Consider the following 16,679-nt stretch of genomic DNA (forward strand, 5'->3'; position numbering starts at 1 on the left):
GATGATACAACATCCTCTACTAATGTAAACTACAAACATAATAACCTTGAGTGTTTATCCTATCAGTGGTTATTGTCAACTATATTCAATCACCATAGAAGTATGTCGCCATCAAACAGCAATAGCTCCCTACTTATATTATGATCATTAAAATGAAGAGTGATGCATTTTCATGTGACCTAAGTGATTACTAAGCAGACATCAAAGAATGGTGTTTCACATAAGAAAATACAAAAATAAATTAATGTGTTATAAAAAGGTCTCCTTCATGAACAAAGAGTAAATAATTGTATTACTCAATGACTTACTTTCCCAGTTGGCCAACATTGGCACACATTGAGTACAGAGTTAAAAGCTGTATTGCTCAATGACTAACTGTCTCATCGGGTTGATACTGGCACATACTGATCAAACAGTTAATACTTGTGTTACTTACTTCCCCAGTGAGTTGACACTAGCACATATTGAACACAGTTGGTAATTGTGTTAATGACTTACTTTCCCAGTGGGTTGACACTGGCACACATTGAGCACATAATTAATACCTGTATTGCTCAATGACTAACTGTCTCATTGGGTTGACACTGGCACAGATTGGACAAACAGTTAATAAGTGTGTCACACAATGACATACTTTCTCATTAGGTTGACACTGGCACACACTGAATACAGAGTTAATACCTGTATTGTTTAATGACTTATTTCCCCATGGGTTGACACAGCACACATTGAATACAGAGTTAATACCTGTATTGCTCCATGACTAACTGTCTTATCGGGTTGACACTGGCACACATTGAACAGTTAATACTTGTGTTACTCAATGACTTACTTTCCCAGTGGGTTGACACTGGCCTCAATAACACTGAGGTACTTGCAGGATTTGATGCTGTCAGGCACATCAATGATTCCTTAAATAAACAATAATATCATAAACATGCTGATACAAGATTATACATTTTGAAAAACATTCTCAATAAAATAGACAGGCTAGTTAACAATTAAAGTACACAGAAAACTCAAACTACAATAATTCAAAGCCAGAACACAGTGTTATCTCTAACTACACAAAGTTATCTTAATGCAAACTTAGAAAATTTGTTTATAATTTTCATTATTATTCATACTTACCTAGTACTAGCACAACAACAATCTCAGCCGACATCAAGCCACTTGAAACTACACAAGCACATAATACCCATCAAACTGCAGCCTCTGCAACCCAAAGCACGCAGTCACCCCAAATGCAAACTACACAGCCACCTCAAATTAAAATTATACAACCACCTCAAATCTAAACTATACAGCCACCTCAAATCTAAACTATACAGCCATCTCAAATCTAAACTATACAGCCACCTCAAATCTAAACTATACAGCCACCTGAAACACAAACTTCTTAGCCACCCCAATCTATACAGCCACCCCAATCTACACAGACACCCCAATCTATACAGCCACCCCAATCTACACAGCCACCCCAATCTACACAGCCACCCCAATCTACACAGCCACCCCAATCTACACAGCCATCTTAATCTACACAGCCACCCCAATCTACACAGCCATCCCAATCTATACAGCCATTCTAATCTACACAGCCACCCCAATCTACACAGCCATCCCAATCTATACAGCCATTCTAATCTACACAGCCACCACAATCTACACAGCCACCACAATCTACACAGCCACCACAATCTATACAGCCATCCAAATCTACACAGCCACCCCAATCTACACAGCCATCCAAATCTACACAGCCACCCCAATCTACACAGCCATCCCAATCTACACAACCATCCAAATCTACACAGCCACCCCAATCTACACAGCCACTCCAATCTACACATCCACCCCAATCTACACAGCCACCCCAATCTACACAGCCATCCAAATCTACACAGCCACCCCAATCTACACAGCCACTCCAAATCTACACAGCCACTCCAATCTACACAGCCACCCCAATCTATACAGCCATCCAATTCTACACAGCAACCCGAATCTATACAGCCATCTCAAATCCAAACTATAAAACCACTTTAGATTAAACACCAACCCAAATCCTAAACTATACAGAGCCACCTTAAACCCAAACTATACAGCTACCTCAAACCTAATAATTTTATTATTTATTACGTAATCCCACTTTACCCTTTCCTTTCTCTTCTTTGAATTCCATCTTATTTCCAAACCATATAGCTACTGTACACTTGAACAATATAAATACAGTCAAACCTGTCTTAAGCGGTCACACAAGGGAGTAGATACAAGTGGCCGCTTAAGACAGGTGACCGCTAGGACAGGTTTGAGTGCAGTCTTAATGAAAAAAACAGAAGCCTATGAACAGCATTTAAAAACCTCAAAATTCTTTTTGATATTACCAGCACTAACAAAAGTATAAACATAGAGTGGCCTTACAGGTTAGTGAAAATCACTATCTTTATTACTGATATACAGAGAAGATGAAGATTATACCAGTTTTATAAATTTAAAAAAACCCAACACCATAGAGAATAAAGTATTTTTAACATACGGCTCATTCAATGTAAGCGTGCATAAAAAGTAATATAAAAAGGAACATTTTGCTGTAAACTGTATTGTAAGTCAGTGAATGAATGCTCATATTTCATGGCACATTATACCATGAGGTATTTTAACTGTACCAGACAGTTACACATGGATGAATCTGAATAACTGAAGGTTTATTTTCAAAATGCGATTAAAAATTATAATAGGTTGAAATAATACGGGGTTTCCAATGTCTGGTCCTTTACAGGAAAATAAACACCACATTTGTAAGTTATGAAAAGGAAAAGGAATGAACTATATGTTTAATAATGACAACTCAGCATACTTTAAACTACTGCCATTTTGGTTACCATACGGTTAAGTTTGACATTTGGTCAAAGGAGAAAGAGAACTGCTTCTTTTATGGAAATGATGGTATCCTCAGAATTTCAGATGGTGTGCAGGATATTCTGCAGGGAGTCTAGGCTGTGGACAACAAATCTTTTAGTGGGACTTGAGTCATGCTTAGCAGGAAAATATGTAAAAAAAAAAAAGAAAACAAAAAAAAAAGGTTTGAAGCAGGGGGATTAGACCCCACCAACCTCCACCCCCTCCCTGAATTTTCAGTGCAAGTTATTTCTGCAGTTCCAGCAAAGTGCCATCCCATACACTAAATTTAATTACAAAAACAGACTATTTTCCTATCCAATAATCTGTTGGTTTTTTTTCCAATTTCCAAAACTATATCAACATTTAAACATTTTTTTAACAGAAACATCTACAAATCATATCAATAAATATGGAAAACTATGACCTATTTGTGGCACATCACTGAAATTCTAGAGCCATATGTGAACTGTTCTTCTCTTTGGGCTTTTGCCTTTGATCATGAGTCAATGCTTGTGGGGTAAAACAAATAGGCCAACTGACCGTCACTGCAATACCGGCAAACAGCACACACCTCTGTTTGAAACAAGCAAGAACAAAACAGAGATCTCAAGGGCTTAGCCCCAAGACAAGAAGTTGACACACTCGAGTATGTGACAATATATTTGTGTTCCAGGTATTAATGTCCGTCTGGCATCGCGATCACCTCCGCCATGACATCAAGGATTGGATAATCTCAGACAGATCTCCTCTTTAAATGTTTAGACACATCACCATGGTTCTTGTTTCAAGAAGTGTTGTGATCCTGTTTTTTTCAAGAAGTGTTGTGTTCCGATACACTGTTCTCAACGGTTTCATGAAACAAAGATATTTACATAGATGTGTTGAAAATGGACCTGATTTCTGCCTGCAAGTTGGGACATGTACATACCAATACAAATCAAATATTTTAAATATTTGATTTAAAATGGCAAATTCAGAAAATTCACAAAGGTGTTAATAAAGCCTAGGCCTCCAAGTTTTCGTTTGTTTAAAGATGCTCAAGAATGCAAGAAATCTATATTTCTTGAGGGCACATAAACACAATTATTCCTTTACATGAAACATTGGAACAAACTGCCTCTGATTTTATTCTGAACATCCATAATAGATAATCCACTCCTGACAGTGAAAATAACCATCAAACAGATACAGATAAAAGGTAAAAAAGAATAAGAAGAGACAACCCTATTTAAACCCACATAATAATTGTTAAAAAAATGTATAGGGAAATGGAAAAACAATGAAATACCATGAAACAAAAATATACTTTGGGATCTAAGATCAGTAACTTGAAAGAGGGAATTTTTTTAAACTAATTTTTATTAAATTGAAAAATGTAGATTGAAAAAAAAAATTCAAACAAAGTTATGCTTTTTAACAATGCCAGAAATAACAACTGAACATTTTACAAAGTGGTCAAACTAAACCCACAGCTAGCTGACTGGAAATGGCAGATGTATGGTGCAAGACTCAAAAGACAAGAAACTATCATGTTTGACAAGGACTGGGGTGTGGTAGTGGACAGCAAAATAAGTTTAAAGATAGGAGGAGCTTTTGGATAAGGAAGAAATAAGATGGAATTCAAAGAAGAGAAAGGAATGGGTGCAGTGGGGATTAAATAATAATAATAATAAATAATAATAATAATGAAAAATAAAAAATTATGAAAACGTAAACAAGGTTTACCATTTTTGCTGAAGTCGAGTTCCTCGAGACTGATGAGACTGGAGATGGCTGGCGGGATCGTCTTGATCTCATTGTCGCTGATGCTCAGCTTCCTCAACCCATGGCAGTAAAACAGTTCCTGGAAAAACACAGGCAAATCTAATTTAACTTTGGCCAAACACCACTTGAGTTACACACTCTGGTAGTAATGATTCCTGAAAAACAAGACCTAACTTTGGCCAAACACCACTTCAGTTACACACCTTGGCAGTAATGATTCCTGAAAACAAGACCAAATTTTAGTCAAAAACCACTTAAGTTACACACCTTGGTAGTTATGGTTCCTGGAAACAAAACCTAACTTTGGCCAAACACCACTTCAGTTACACACTCTGGTAGTAATGATTCCTGAAAACAAAACCTAACTGGCCAAACACCCCTTTAGTTACACACCTTGGTAGTAATGATTCCTGAAAACAAAACCTAACTGGCCAAACACCCCTTTAGTTACACACCTTGGTAGTAATGATTCCTGAAAACAAAACCTAACTGGCCAAACACTCCTTTAGTTACACACCTTGGTAGTAATGATTCCTAAAACAAGACCTAACTTTGACCATATATTTTCAGTTATTATGGCAAGTCACTAAATATTGATTATCCCTTTATAAAAATGTATCTCAAAATTTGATTCCTCATAAAACTTTCATTATTAAATGTAACTTTTTAAAGAGAAACACAGATAAAAGTTAATAACCGATTTGACTAGTTAATCAAATTTCATATAATAAGTAGTTTGAATTAGAGTTTCTATTATGACTACAAATTAAAAGTTCTGATTTTATTTCCAGGAATACATTAAAAAACCAAAACATGGAAAGCAGAAGCTTCAAAAAGAATATTGTCTATTTTGAGCAGCATTTGTTGTCTGTTCTTCATCAATTTTAATCCCAAGAAATACAGAAAATGATAGATGCTGGTCATAAAGGACTACAACACAGTAGAATAAATTAAGAGTTCCGTACCCTGGGTAGATCTCTTATTTGATTGGAATCAGCGTAAAGTTCTTCTAGCGTCCGCTCGAAGTTGAACACTTCTCCCGGCACATCAGTCAGACTGCAGTGACGGTAGTCGAGAACCCGCACGTCTTCTTCGATCTGAGGTTTAAGACAAGGGCATTTCCGCACAAAGCCGGCCATAATATGCCCTGCAAAATACAAATGAATATTCTGTCAAAGTAAATATAACAAGTACAAAACCTTCCTGCAAAAATCAACTATACACACTAAAATTAATTACTGTTTGTATGTTGTGTTTATGTTTTGTTTTCATTGTATGTTGTATGTTTGTAAACTACCACTGCCAATGTAAAAATAATACAGATTTTTTACAAAAAAGAAAAGAAAAAAAAAGAAGGTACAAACTAACTTCTAATAACTCAGTTATTGCAATACCAGTAGTGTAGGAAGGTGCCAAAAAGGGGGTAGGGCACATTTTTATATTTACACACTTTTACACTATTATAAAGCAAATATAAAGCAAAAGATTGGAAAAATGGAGGGGCACATGCCCCCCCCCCCCCTTGCCCCCAGCTTCCTAAGGAGTGAATACAAATATATACATATGAATTAACAACCAACAGCACAAAATGCAAACTATGTGTATTCTCAGATACAGTTTGCATTTTTTCTTCAATTCAAAGATTACTTTTCAAAGCAATTCAATACTCATTTGTGTGACCCAGACTAGCGATAATGAATCATTCATACCACAACATTAACATAACTGTATCCCACGGAAAACTCAATCCGCATATATCCAACAGGAATCCTATAAAGTACAAACTTTAATATAGATTTGGATCCAAGGTTATTAATAGTGACATTGTGATGTATGGCTGCATATCACCATTTACTTTTGTCACAATAAATTCTGTAAAAATGTCACAGTATTGAGAGAATTAATACATCAATGCCACTTTTCATAAGTACAATTACTTGTCAGAATGCAGGGAGTGGTGTGGCAGCTTAATTAACTATGGTACAGAATTTAACAAAAAGAAAAAGAAAAAAGAAACCTGCCCTCTTAAAAACAGCAATAGAAATAAATAAGCAGAATTTTCAACTTGTCCACTGGAAAAGTATCTCTAGAAATGTACTTATATCTGCCAATATTTCCACTTATCCAAATAAATGATATGTTTTATTCAAGTGTAATGACAATCTTTTTGATTGTTCAAATGAAACTGCAATAACATTTTCACTTGTCCACTGGACAACCATTGAGGTACATTTTGCTTGTCCGAGCAGATTTTCACTTGCCAGGACAAACATTTCAAACAATGAAAAATGATTTCTGCTTAATATATGCCAGTTTGTACAATAAGTAAATTCAACTGTATTTGATTACTTAGGAGAACATTGTTGTTATCTCCCAAGACAAAACTAATGGTTGGTACTTTAAATGTTATTTGTGATTTGAGAGAACTGATCTCAGTGATGTTGTGGTAGTGGTTTGTTTGTTTTGTTTAGCAACACCACTAGAGCACATTGATACATTAATCATCAGATATTGGATGTGAAACATTTGGAAATTTTGATATATAGTCTTAGAGAGGAAATCTACTATATTTTCCATAAGTAACTAAGGATCTTTTATATGCCCCATGTCACACACAGGATAGCATATACCATGACTTTTTATGTACCAGTTGTGGTGCACTGGCTGGAATGAGAAATAGTTCCATGGGCCTAGGGTCGGGGATGGATCCTAGTCCAACCACACCTCAGTGAGCGCTTTACCACTGGGCTCTATCTTGCCCCTGTAGTGGTACTGGATTGGCATCCTAGTACTGCCTCGCACCCACAATGAATTTTAACAGCTCACTGGGAAGGTATACGGCAAACACCATCTTCTCTCTTACTAAACATTAACTCTTGTTTTGGACAAATTGATACACCTCAAATTGCCAAGGAATATCTGTGTGTGCAGAGAACAGCATGCTTGAACCTTAATTGGATATATACAAAAAAAATCCACATTAAACTGAAATTTGGGAGAACAATAAGGTGGCCACTAAAGACAGGTAACTGCTTGCTTAATGAAGACACTTAACTGAGCAGGTTTCACCATGGTTCACACTTTGAAACCAACAAATGACGTGATAAAGAACACTTTTATTCATTTGCCAATCTCACTAATAACATCACCCAGATTATGATGCTTGAGAAAAGTGAATGCATTTTTACGAGAGCCGTCAAGCAGTCACAACAGGCTGTTAAATCCCGTGCTACAAAAACATTAAAGGCTTCCTGTGGGACAACCACCCCTACTGGGTTAAATGACGATAACAGCGGTGGACCATTTATATAGATGGTTTGTCAGCAAACTGCCAAGTCTGATAGCAACCTGTCAACAGATGCGATAGGCTGGTTAGAGGTAATCAGAGGCCAGTGCTGTCGTGTAGTGTGTCCCCACCAGGTAGACAACTATTTAGAAAGTCAAGTGGCAGCCCCGCCATTGTGATAAATAGCCAGGAACACACGACTCACTGTCTAGGGTTCTCCGAGTGTGTCCTCAATACAGAACTGTCTGTGTGTGTAACACTGGCTGGCTGGACCAGTGGGGGCCACTTTTGATTGATAAAAATTAATGAATTTAAACTGCTTTTTTCATTTAATTTTTAGTTTATATCTAGTTTGTGAATTTGTCATCATTAAATTAAGTCCTTATGTTCATGTATGTTTCTAATTAAACAATTTTTATTCAGTTTGTTTTGAGTAAAATAAGTTTAGTTTTTGTTTGTTTAATTTTAAATAGTTTATGCTCCTATGAAGTAGTTTTAATTTCTTATTCAGTTTATGTCTAAGTGAATTTACTTTTAAAACTTTTTTTTCAAATAATTTAATTTACCCATGTTCTCAACCTCAAATATATATTGTTTTATAAACTTTGTGTCTTGAGTTAAAGTTGAAGGATTAGATTAACTTTATATATATATATATATATATATATATGAATGAATGTTTAAATACATCTACTATCTGCATCCAAAAACAGCTTTTTGGGGGTTAGACATAGCCTAGTGATAAAGCGCTTGCTTGATGCACGGTTGGTTTGGGATTGATCCCCGTCAGTGGGCCCATTGGGCTATTTGTCGCTTCAGCCAGTGCACCATGACTAGTACATCAAAGGATGTGGTATGTGCTATCCTATCTATGGGATGGTGCATATAAAAGATTCCTTGCTGCTAATCAAAAAGATTAGCCCATAAAGTGGGAACAGTAGGGTTCCTCCCTCAATATCTGTGTGGTCCTTAACCATATGTCCCACGCCATATAACCGTAAATAAAATGTGTTGAGTGGGTCTTTAAATAAACCATTTCCTTACTTCCTTCCAAACACAGTTTGTAGCATCCCATTTCTTGTGAGCTGGTTTCAATTACATTATGTCATGTGTATACACTCACAAATATGATGAAAAACATATTTTCTGAACATTCATCTTATTTTCCATCTTAATTTTCTTTGGGGAAAGACCTTTCTCCATTACAATATATTAATAACATCTGCAAAAGTATGTATTGTAGTTACAAATAATACAGACAGTAAGTAACCAGCTTAGTGTTACATTTGTTCATTGTGAAAAAAGATGACTTCAATAAAACTGCAGTGAATTGTTTTATTAGTTTGTATTAGTAAACATATATTATGGAGGATGGAGAATAAAGATCATAACTTTAAAAAAACAATTAGTTTTTTTTATTGTTTACAATCCAAAATGAATTTTTAGAACTTAATGTTATGCATTTTGACTAAATCTAGGGCTCCAATGCTAAATTAGCCATTTGCTAATTCTTATGCTGTATTAAGTGGCTACAACATTTAGTATTTGGCTAAAAAAGGTTTATTCAAATTAGAAATTTTTAAATATTTGTAAAAAAAAAGCAGCTCAACGTATCTGAAAATCATCCCCAACAAAATGATCCCCGGTGTGAGCTCTGAAAGTCTATGTTTTATGAACTGGAGTCTAGGCAACCAGTTTTCAGCTGAGTCTAGACCATTATTCCAACTACAGTGAAACCCCTCTAAACCGGACACCCATGTCGAGTTTAGAGGAATCCGGTTTACAAAGGTTAAGTTCTGTCTTGGCGTTTAAAAAAGGACTCTGTGAAACGTCTGGTTTTGAGGGAATTCCGGTTTACAGAGGTTTCACTGAAGTTCTAACACTATTTGATCTGATATGAACCGGAGTCCAGGCAACCAGTTTTCAGCTGGGTCTAGACCACTATTCTAACACTATTTGATCTGATTTGTAATCATTTTTCCGGTGTTATTGTCAAACAACGGAGGGCCTCAGGGAAAAAGTAAACATTGACAATCAATTAGACCGTAACCTGACCCTCTTGAAGAAAGAAACTGAAAACAGGTGATCTCCTAAATACTCAGCTCACTGCTGAATACCTCATGTTAAAGTACCAGTCTGGGCCATGGAGGCATGGGAATCAATGGAATCTCTAGCAACAATACTAAGACGACAAGCAACAGAAAATTAACGTCAATCAGAAGACAGCAATACAGCAAAAAGCTTTCTCTTTTTTTTTTCATTTATCAGATTTGTCAGTCTTAATCTTTGACTTAATATTGTCTCTCAGGCTATATTCACAGACCCTGGGAGATCCATTTGTGTAAAGATTTATTATTTTTCTTTTTGCACCGAGATCTTTTGTATTGTTATCTCTTACTTTGGTATTTGTATCTTTTGTTCAAACATTTCTGTGACAGAACAGATACCTGGACATGTGAAATGTGACGTTGAAATCATCTCAATTTACCAATATGCTAATAATCACATTGTAAAATGTATGAAATTAAGTTCATTTAAAACTGTATCGACCTTCCAAAAATAGACAGAATACTACACAAGTGTTTAAGCACTATTTATCTTACAATAAGTTGTTTCAAACCATATCTAACTAGCAAAATCAAGCTGAATATATATTTTTCATGACACGTAAGATAAATGGTATCTATCAGTTTTAAAAATAATTTAAATAATTTAAATGTCTTTTTCAGCTACAACTTATTAATGACACCGTCATTGCATAGTTAACTTAGTTATGTGTCACAGAGCAAAGGTTTCTGTAGTGTTCATTTCATTGGATGTATTGTTCCTATATGGTGCAGCTTTAGACATCATCATGGAACAGCCAATCAACAGTCTTTAAAACCAAACTCACATATATGTGATATTGCTTTGTGATACCAAATACATGTATCTCCCTCAAGTGGGCGAGTAAAAAATTAACTTATTTTCATGCATAAATATTAACATCCCTACCTTAAATGTATGAAATATTTTTCATTAACCCCCCCCCCCCCCATCAACCTGAATTGGAATTTTTTCTACTTTTAATAAAGAAATAAATTATGTCTAGATTCAGAAATATCACCAATCTTAATGTATTAAAAAAAACCCACCAAGAGTACCAGTGAGGTACATGATACACCCATCAAACATAGGTCGAGGTGACCTAGTTATGGTACATAACACACCACCATCCCAAGTTGTACTTGCATATAAGGTATGATGAACTGTTAAGATATGCTCTGGAAAAGATACCTTTACAGAAAGACGTGCAACACCACACCTGTCAAAGATGGGCATATACAAATTACACTATCTTCACTCAAATGGAATGCCATTCTCTATATGGGTTTTCCCATCCCAACCAGCACCCCATGATTGGTGTATCAAAGGCTGTGGAATGAGCTGTCCTCTCTGTGGGAAAGTACATTTAAAAGATATTTGTTGCTAATGAACAAATGTAACAAGTTTTCTCCGTGTCTATCAAAAAGCTCCAAGCGATCGTTTTATATGCACAGGTGTTTTCACAGATAAGAGAAGCACATAATTTTGTTCCCAGCCAATGCCTCATTACTGATATATACCAGTCATGGGACATTGCCTGGGAGGGGGAAATCATGTTGATCAATCTTAAAACTCATAATAATTGGGGGGGGGGGGGGGGGGGGCATTAAAGCTACATGTACATCTCACTTTGGTTTTGCTGAAATAATGTAGGAAAATGTGCATAAAAAGATGTATAGTTGCTATGGTGATTAATAATAATTTCAAAAAGTGTAAGGACTCCATGTGGTTTAGATGTCAGCAACAGGTCTCATGCCACACTTTCTAGTTCATGCATCAAGTTTTGAGGTCTAATGGCTGTTTGTTCAACAAAGTCAGCGGTGGTGATTACATAATATTGCTCTGCACACAGGTGTGATAACGGCCCTGTATCAAGTTACACCGCAGGCAACACTGACGCTAATTTGAAAGTGGTGATTTATTCATGTTTATAGGCAGGGGTTTTAATTAGAGGTTGTAATTTTTATGAAAACCTGCTAATTAACCTTATTAATTGCACCTCTTAGTTTCTTCTTGTTTTCCCTTCTTTAATTTCGTTTTGTGTATCGTTCTTGTTGGTCACAGTGCAAATAGTCCATTTCTCATTCCAGCACTATGACTGGTATATGTATATCAAAGGCTGTGGTATGTGCTATCCTGTCTGTAGAGATGGTGCATATAAAAGATCCCTTGCTACTAATGAAAAAATGTAGTGGGTTTCCTCTCTAATACTTTATGTGAAATTACCAAATGCTTGAAAAACCAATAGCAGATGATTAATAAATCAATGTGCTCTAGTGATGTAATTTTTAGCCATAGTGGAAATAGTCCATTAGGCTATTTCTCATTCCAGCCAGTGCAACAAAACTGGTATATCAAAGGCTGTGGTATGTGTTATCTTGTCTGTAGAATGGTGCATAAAAAAGATCTCTTGCTACTAACAGAAAAATGTAAGGGGTTTTCTCTCTAATACTATATGTCAAATTACCAAATATGTGTCATCCAATAGCCGAATCAATGTGCTCTAGTGGTGTTGTTAAACAAAACAAAACAAAAAATGTGCTCTAGTGATGTTGTTAAACAAAACTAACTTTTTATTTCTAGTGGAAATATTTTTATTACTTGTCAACTATATTTATGTGTATTTGATAAACACAGGGAGAGGCCAGTTGGTCTGTGGCCAATCCCAAACCACTGTATTTGATTTATTGAAATAAATATTGATCAAACCAAATATTAGTCATGGATTTAAGCAGAGGCCCTAGCCCTCTTCTTATTAATGGTTAAATAATTAATGTTGTCTTTGCATAAAATGATAGGGTCTTGTTTATAAACACCAATGAACTATATAAATATATGAGATCTCCACCCACATATCTCTTGGTTTCAAGTAGGTTATAATCAGTTTTAAGTGCAGTGCCAGTGAGTACAGAATAAAGTTAAACTGAACTCATGATCTAATTAAAAAAAATCAATATTTCAATAGGTGTTTTCAGCAGTTCACTAAATGGTATTAGTATATTATATGTACGAGATCTGAATCACAATACTGTAAACCAGGAAATATTTACAAGCATAAAATTTTAGCAACTTCAACAAGGCTATGCAAGAAGAAGAAGAAGTTTGTTTTGTTTAACGACACCGCTAGAGCACATTGATATATTAATAATTGGCTATTGGAGTGCTGCATGTACCAAATGAGCTAAATCCCACATTACTTACTTGGTATGACATTAAAATAACTAGTTGCCTTTTTCTGTTTTTCAGTGAATATTTAAAATTATTTAATTTAGTCCTTAATTCATGCTATTAATTCTAAGCTTTAAATGAACACAAAAAAACGATTAAAAGAATAAAGTACAACTTGAAATACGGTATGGATATGGAATTTTCCATCATCTAAAAATAATGAAAGGGTACAATATAAACTAATCCAAGGTCAAGCTCATCGGATACCAAACAGACATGCATGTGAACAATCATGCAGGTTTAAACAGGTAATTTAAATGAAATTTCCAGGTTTTTTTTATTTGATAGCCTAATCCTCCAAGCCACACTTCAAAGGCTTGGCGAAAGCTGCTCACAAACTTCATTTGGTATTTATAGTGCGGAAGCAGTGTCTGCAGCACACACTGCGGTAAATAAAAATCAGTTATGTGCAACTAAAGAGCCTGTTTCCACCGGAACGGCTACCACAGTAACATGGCAGTGTGGGCAAACAAAGGACGTGGGTGACAAAGCATGTCTTTATACGAGGCCAGAAGTTGGAGGGAAATTTATTCAGGTAAATCAGCTCACCTGCCTGAAATTAATACCTCAATAGGTTTACAAGTGTGTGTGGGAGATGTGGGTGAAGTACTAGTATATCTGCAGTGATGACTGCACCTCACTGATACACATCTAGGGTCAGTAAAAACGTTGGTTCTGTTTAACGACACCACTGGAGCACATTTATTTATTAATCATCCACAACTGGATGTCAAACATTTGGTCATTTTGACATATAGTCTTAGTGAGGAAACCCGCTATATTTTTCCATTAGTAGCATGAGATCATTTATATGCACCATCCAACAGACAGGATTGTCTTTGATATGCTAGTCATAGTGCACTGGTTGGAACAAGAAATAGCCCAATGGGCCCAGACTGATGGAGATTGATCCCATACCGACTGCACATCACACGAGTGCTTTAATACTTCAATAGCTGTACAAATGTGTGTGTCAGATGTGGGAGAAATATATGCAGTGGTGACTGCAGGTCATGGATGATCCATATATAGGGTCAGTAAGTTAAAATGTGATTATTCAGTGTCTGGAGTGAATTAAATATCTATACATCCAAACCGACTGAAAAGTTGCTGACCCTAGTTTCAACCCGTGAAAATGGACTCAAAGTTTGATTAATCTACAAAGCTGTAACACATTTGAATAAAGTTACAATAAAAAGTCTGTCATGTTGAAATACCATTACAAAATAGACTAAAGCTTGTCTCCTTTTCAGAGGTATATTCATTTTAAAAAATATGAAAAATGCATTTCATAGAATTAAAAACATCAGGATGATCAATGACACTTTGAATGTACGCAAACAATAAAATCGAAGTAATGTCTTACTTCATTTGTCAAAAATTGCTCTAACAGTGAAAAATATGCTGTAGTGTTTAAAAATTAGGGTCAGTATGAACCAAATTTGTTCTGCCTTAAAGTATTATTCAGCAGCTTTTAACCAAAGTGAATACAGGGGGGCGAGACGTAGCCCAGTGGTAAAGCGCTCGTTTGATGTGCGCTCGGTTTTGGATCAATCCCCGTCAATGGGCCCATTGGGCTATTTCTCGCTCTAGCCAGTGCACCACGACTGGTACATCAAACGCCGTGGTATGTGCTATCCTGTCTATGGGATGGTGCATATAAAAGATCCCTTGCTGGTAATCGAAAAGAATATCCCATGAAGTGGCGACAGTGGGTTTCCTCCCTCAATATCTGTGTGGTCCTTAACCATATGTCAGATGCCATATAACCGTAAATAAAATGTGTTGAGTACGTCATTAAATAAAACAGTTCATTCATTCAAAGTGAATGTGGTCATACAGAATAATATCCAAGACATCGTAACAATGGAAACAGAATCAATCAGATCCAGCAACCTTGGAATCATTGACAAATCAAATTCCATCAAAGGAGATTCTACAACAACAATGGAACTGACTTTGCTAAAGAGCTTTGCCGGATCAACCGAAATAACAAGCAGCATGAACTACAGCCAATTAGTGGCGTACCCTTCATTATGTCTACCTGACCAATGACTCTCAAAGAAGCCTCACTGGCAGTTCAACTGGGCTGGTGCCAGGGGTCATGTGTCGGTGATGTATTGTCCCGACTCTGGCAGAACAATTCTTTGTTAGCACAGCTAAACGATTTACTTTCACAAACAGTTTGGCTGGGACCTGTTTAATATGGTAGATTCTCTCTCTGATGGTTTGTACTGGCTTGTTACCAAACTTCAAAAATAAATGGACATGCAGCTTGTTAGTGCTGTCTGACAACATACCTGGGCACTGTTTCATGCCAGCAAGCATTGCAGTTGGCAGACTACAGTGATAGATCAACTGTGGGGTTTTTTCCTTTTAGGGTCATTGTAAAAAAGAAAATCTTGATTAAAAAATGTATCCACTAAGATTTTTTTGGCTGGCACCCATGCATGCAGGATGGTAGATGCTATAAACCAATCACTCCTCAGGTGAACACTACCACTGAGCGACATCCAATCCCAATATATATTTAAAAAAAATACTAGATGTAACCAATAGCAAAGTTGAGATGGGGTATAGTGACCTTACATGACTACCACTTAGATAGCCAGCTCTCATCAGATGAGGCTTTATACACAACTGCCATGCATATATCCACTTGTATGTTATGTGACAAAGATGGCAACTTCCACTGCCATTGTATTTATGGAACTGATCTTTGTGTGCAATATTTAGCATAATGTGTGTTTGGTATTCGACTGGATCAGAGCTCAAAAAGATCACTGCAATGTGTGGCATTGGGTAAGTACAGAGAAGGTGGCCGGCAGTACAAATCACAAGAGGAGACGTGGTCAGAACGATTGGAAACTTCTTATTATATTATAGATTCTCATACACATGAAAAGTTCATTTCAAAAACGTGATACACTCCAATTTCCAGATTTTGGAACCAGCAGTGAAGGTATACTGAGATTAGTACCAGTAGAACTGAATATGACAATAAATTTTACATTGAAACGCGATCTATGTAGGGAACATTTTATTCTGTATCTCATCAATATTTACTATGCAAGTTTCAGAAATCGATACACAATTCTAAATGTTAAACAGTAGCTGCTAATCAATAACAATATGGCTCTTAATCTTCAGAAAACAACTTGTATGTTAGTAAGTACAACATACAAAATAGCCATAACAATATGGCTCTTAATCTTCAGAAAACAACTTGTATGTTAGTAAGTACAACATACAAGGCCTCATACTGAACTATATAAAAATGGTATATTAGGTTATAATTACAGGTTTCAGATATTGGGGTAAGGAAAGATGTAATGTATTCTGGGGAGAAGCCATTTAGTGCTTTATATACCATTATGCCGATGTGGTATTTTATTCTGTCAGGGAAAGGTAA

General features: G+C 36.1%; 1 protein-coding gene across 1 annotated transcript in view; it reads right to left on the reverse strand.

The window, feature by feature from the left end:
- Window positions 1-16,679, reverse strand: part of LOC121374739 (erbin-like) — a 90,438-nt gene that overhangs the window by 26,654 nt on the left and 47,105 nt on the right. The window contains exons 2-4 of the mRNA XM_041501848.1: window positions 5,634-5,815; window positions 4,630-4,747; window positions 833-911 (exon numbers count right to left, since the gene is read on the reverse strand). Of these exons, the coding sequence (XP_041357782.1) occupies window positions 833-911; window positions 4,630-4,747; window positions 5,634-5,807 (371 nt within the window). The 5' untranslated portion in view covers window positions 5,808-5,815. The remainder of the gene's footprint in view (window positions 1-832; window positions 912-4,629; window positions 4,748-5,633; window positions 5,816-16,679) is intronic.

This window comes from Gigantopelta aegis, chromosome 6 (genome assembly GCF_016097555.1).
Source record: "Gigantopelta aegis isolate Gae_Host chromosome 6, Gae_host_genome, whole genome shotgun sequence".
Lineage (NCBI taxonomy): Eukaryota > Metazoa > Mollusca > Gastropoda > Neomphalida > Peltospiridae > Gigantopelta > Gigantopelta aegis.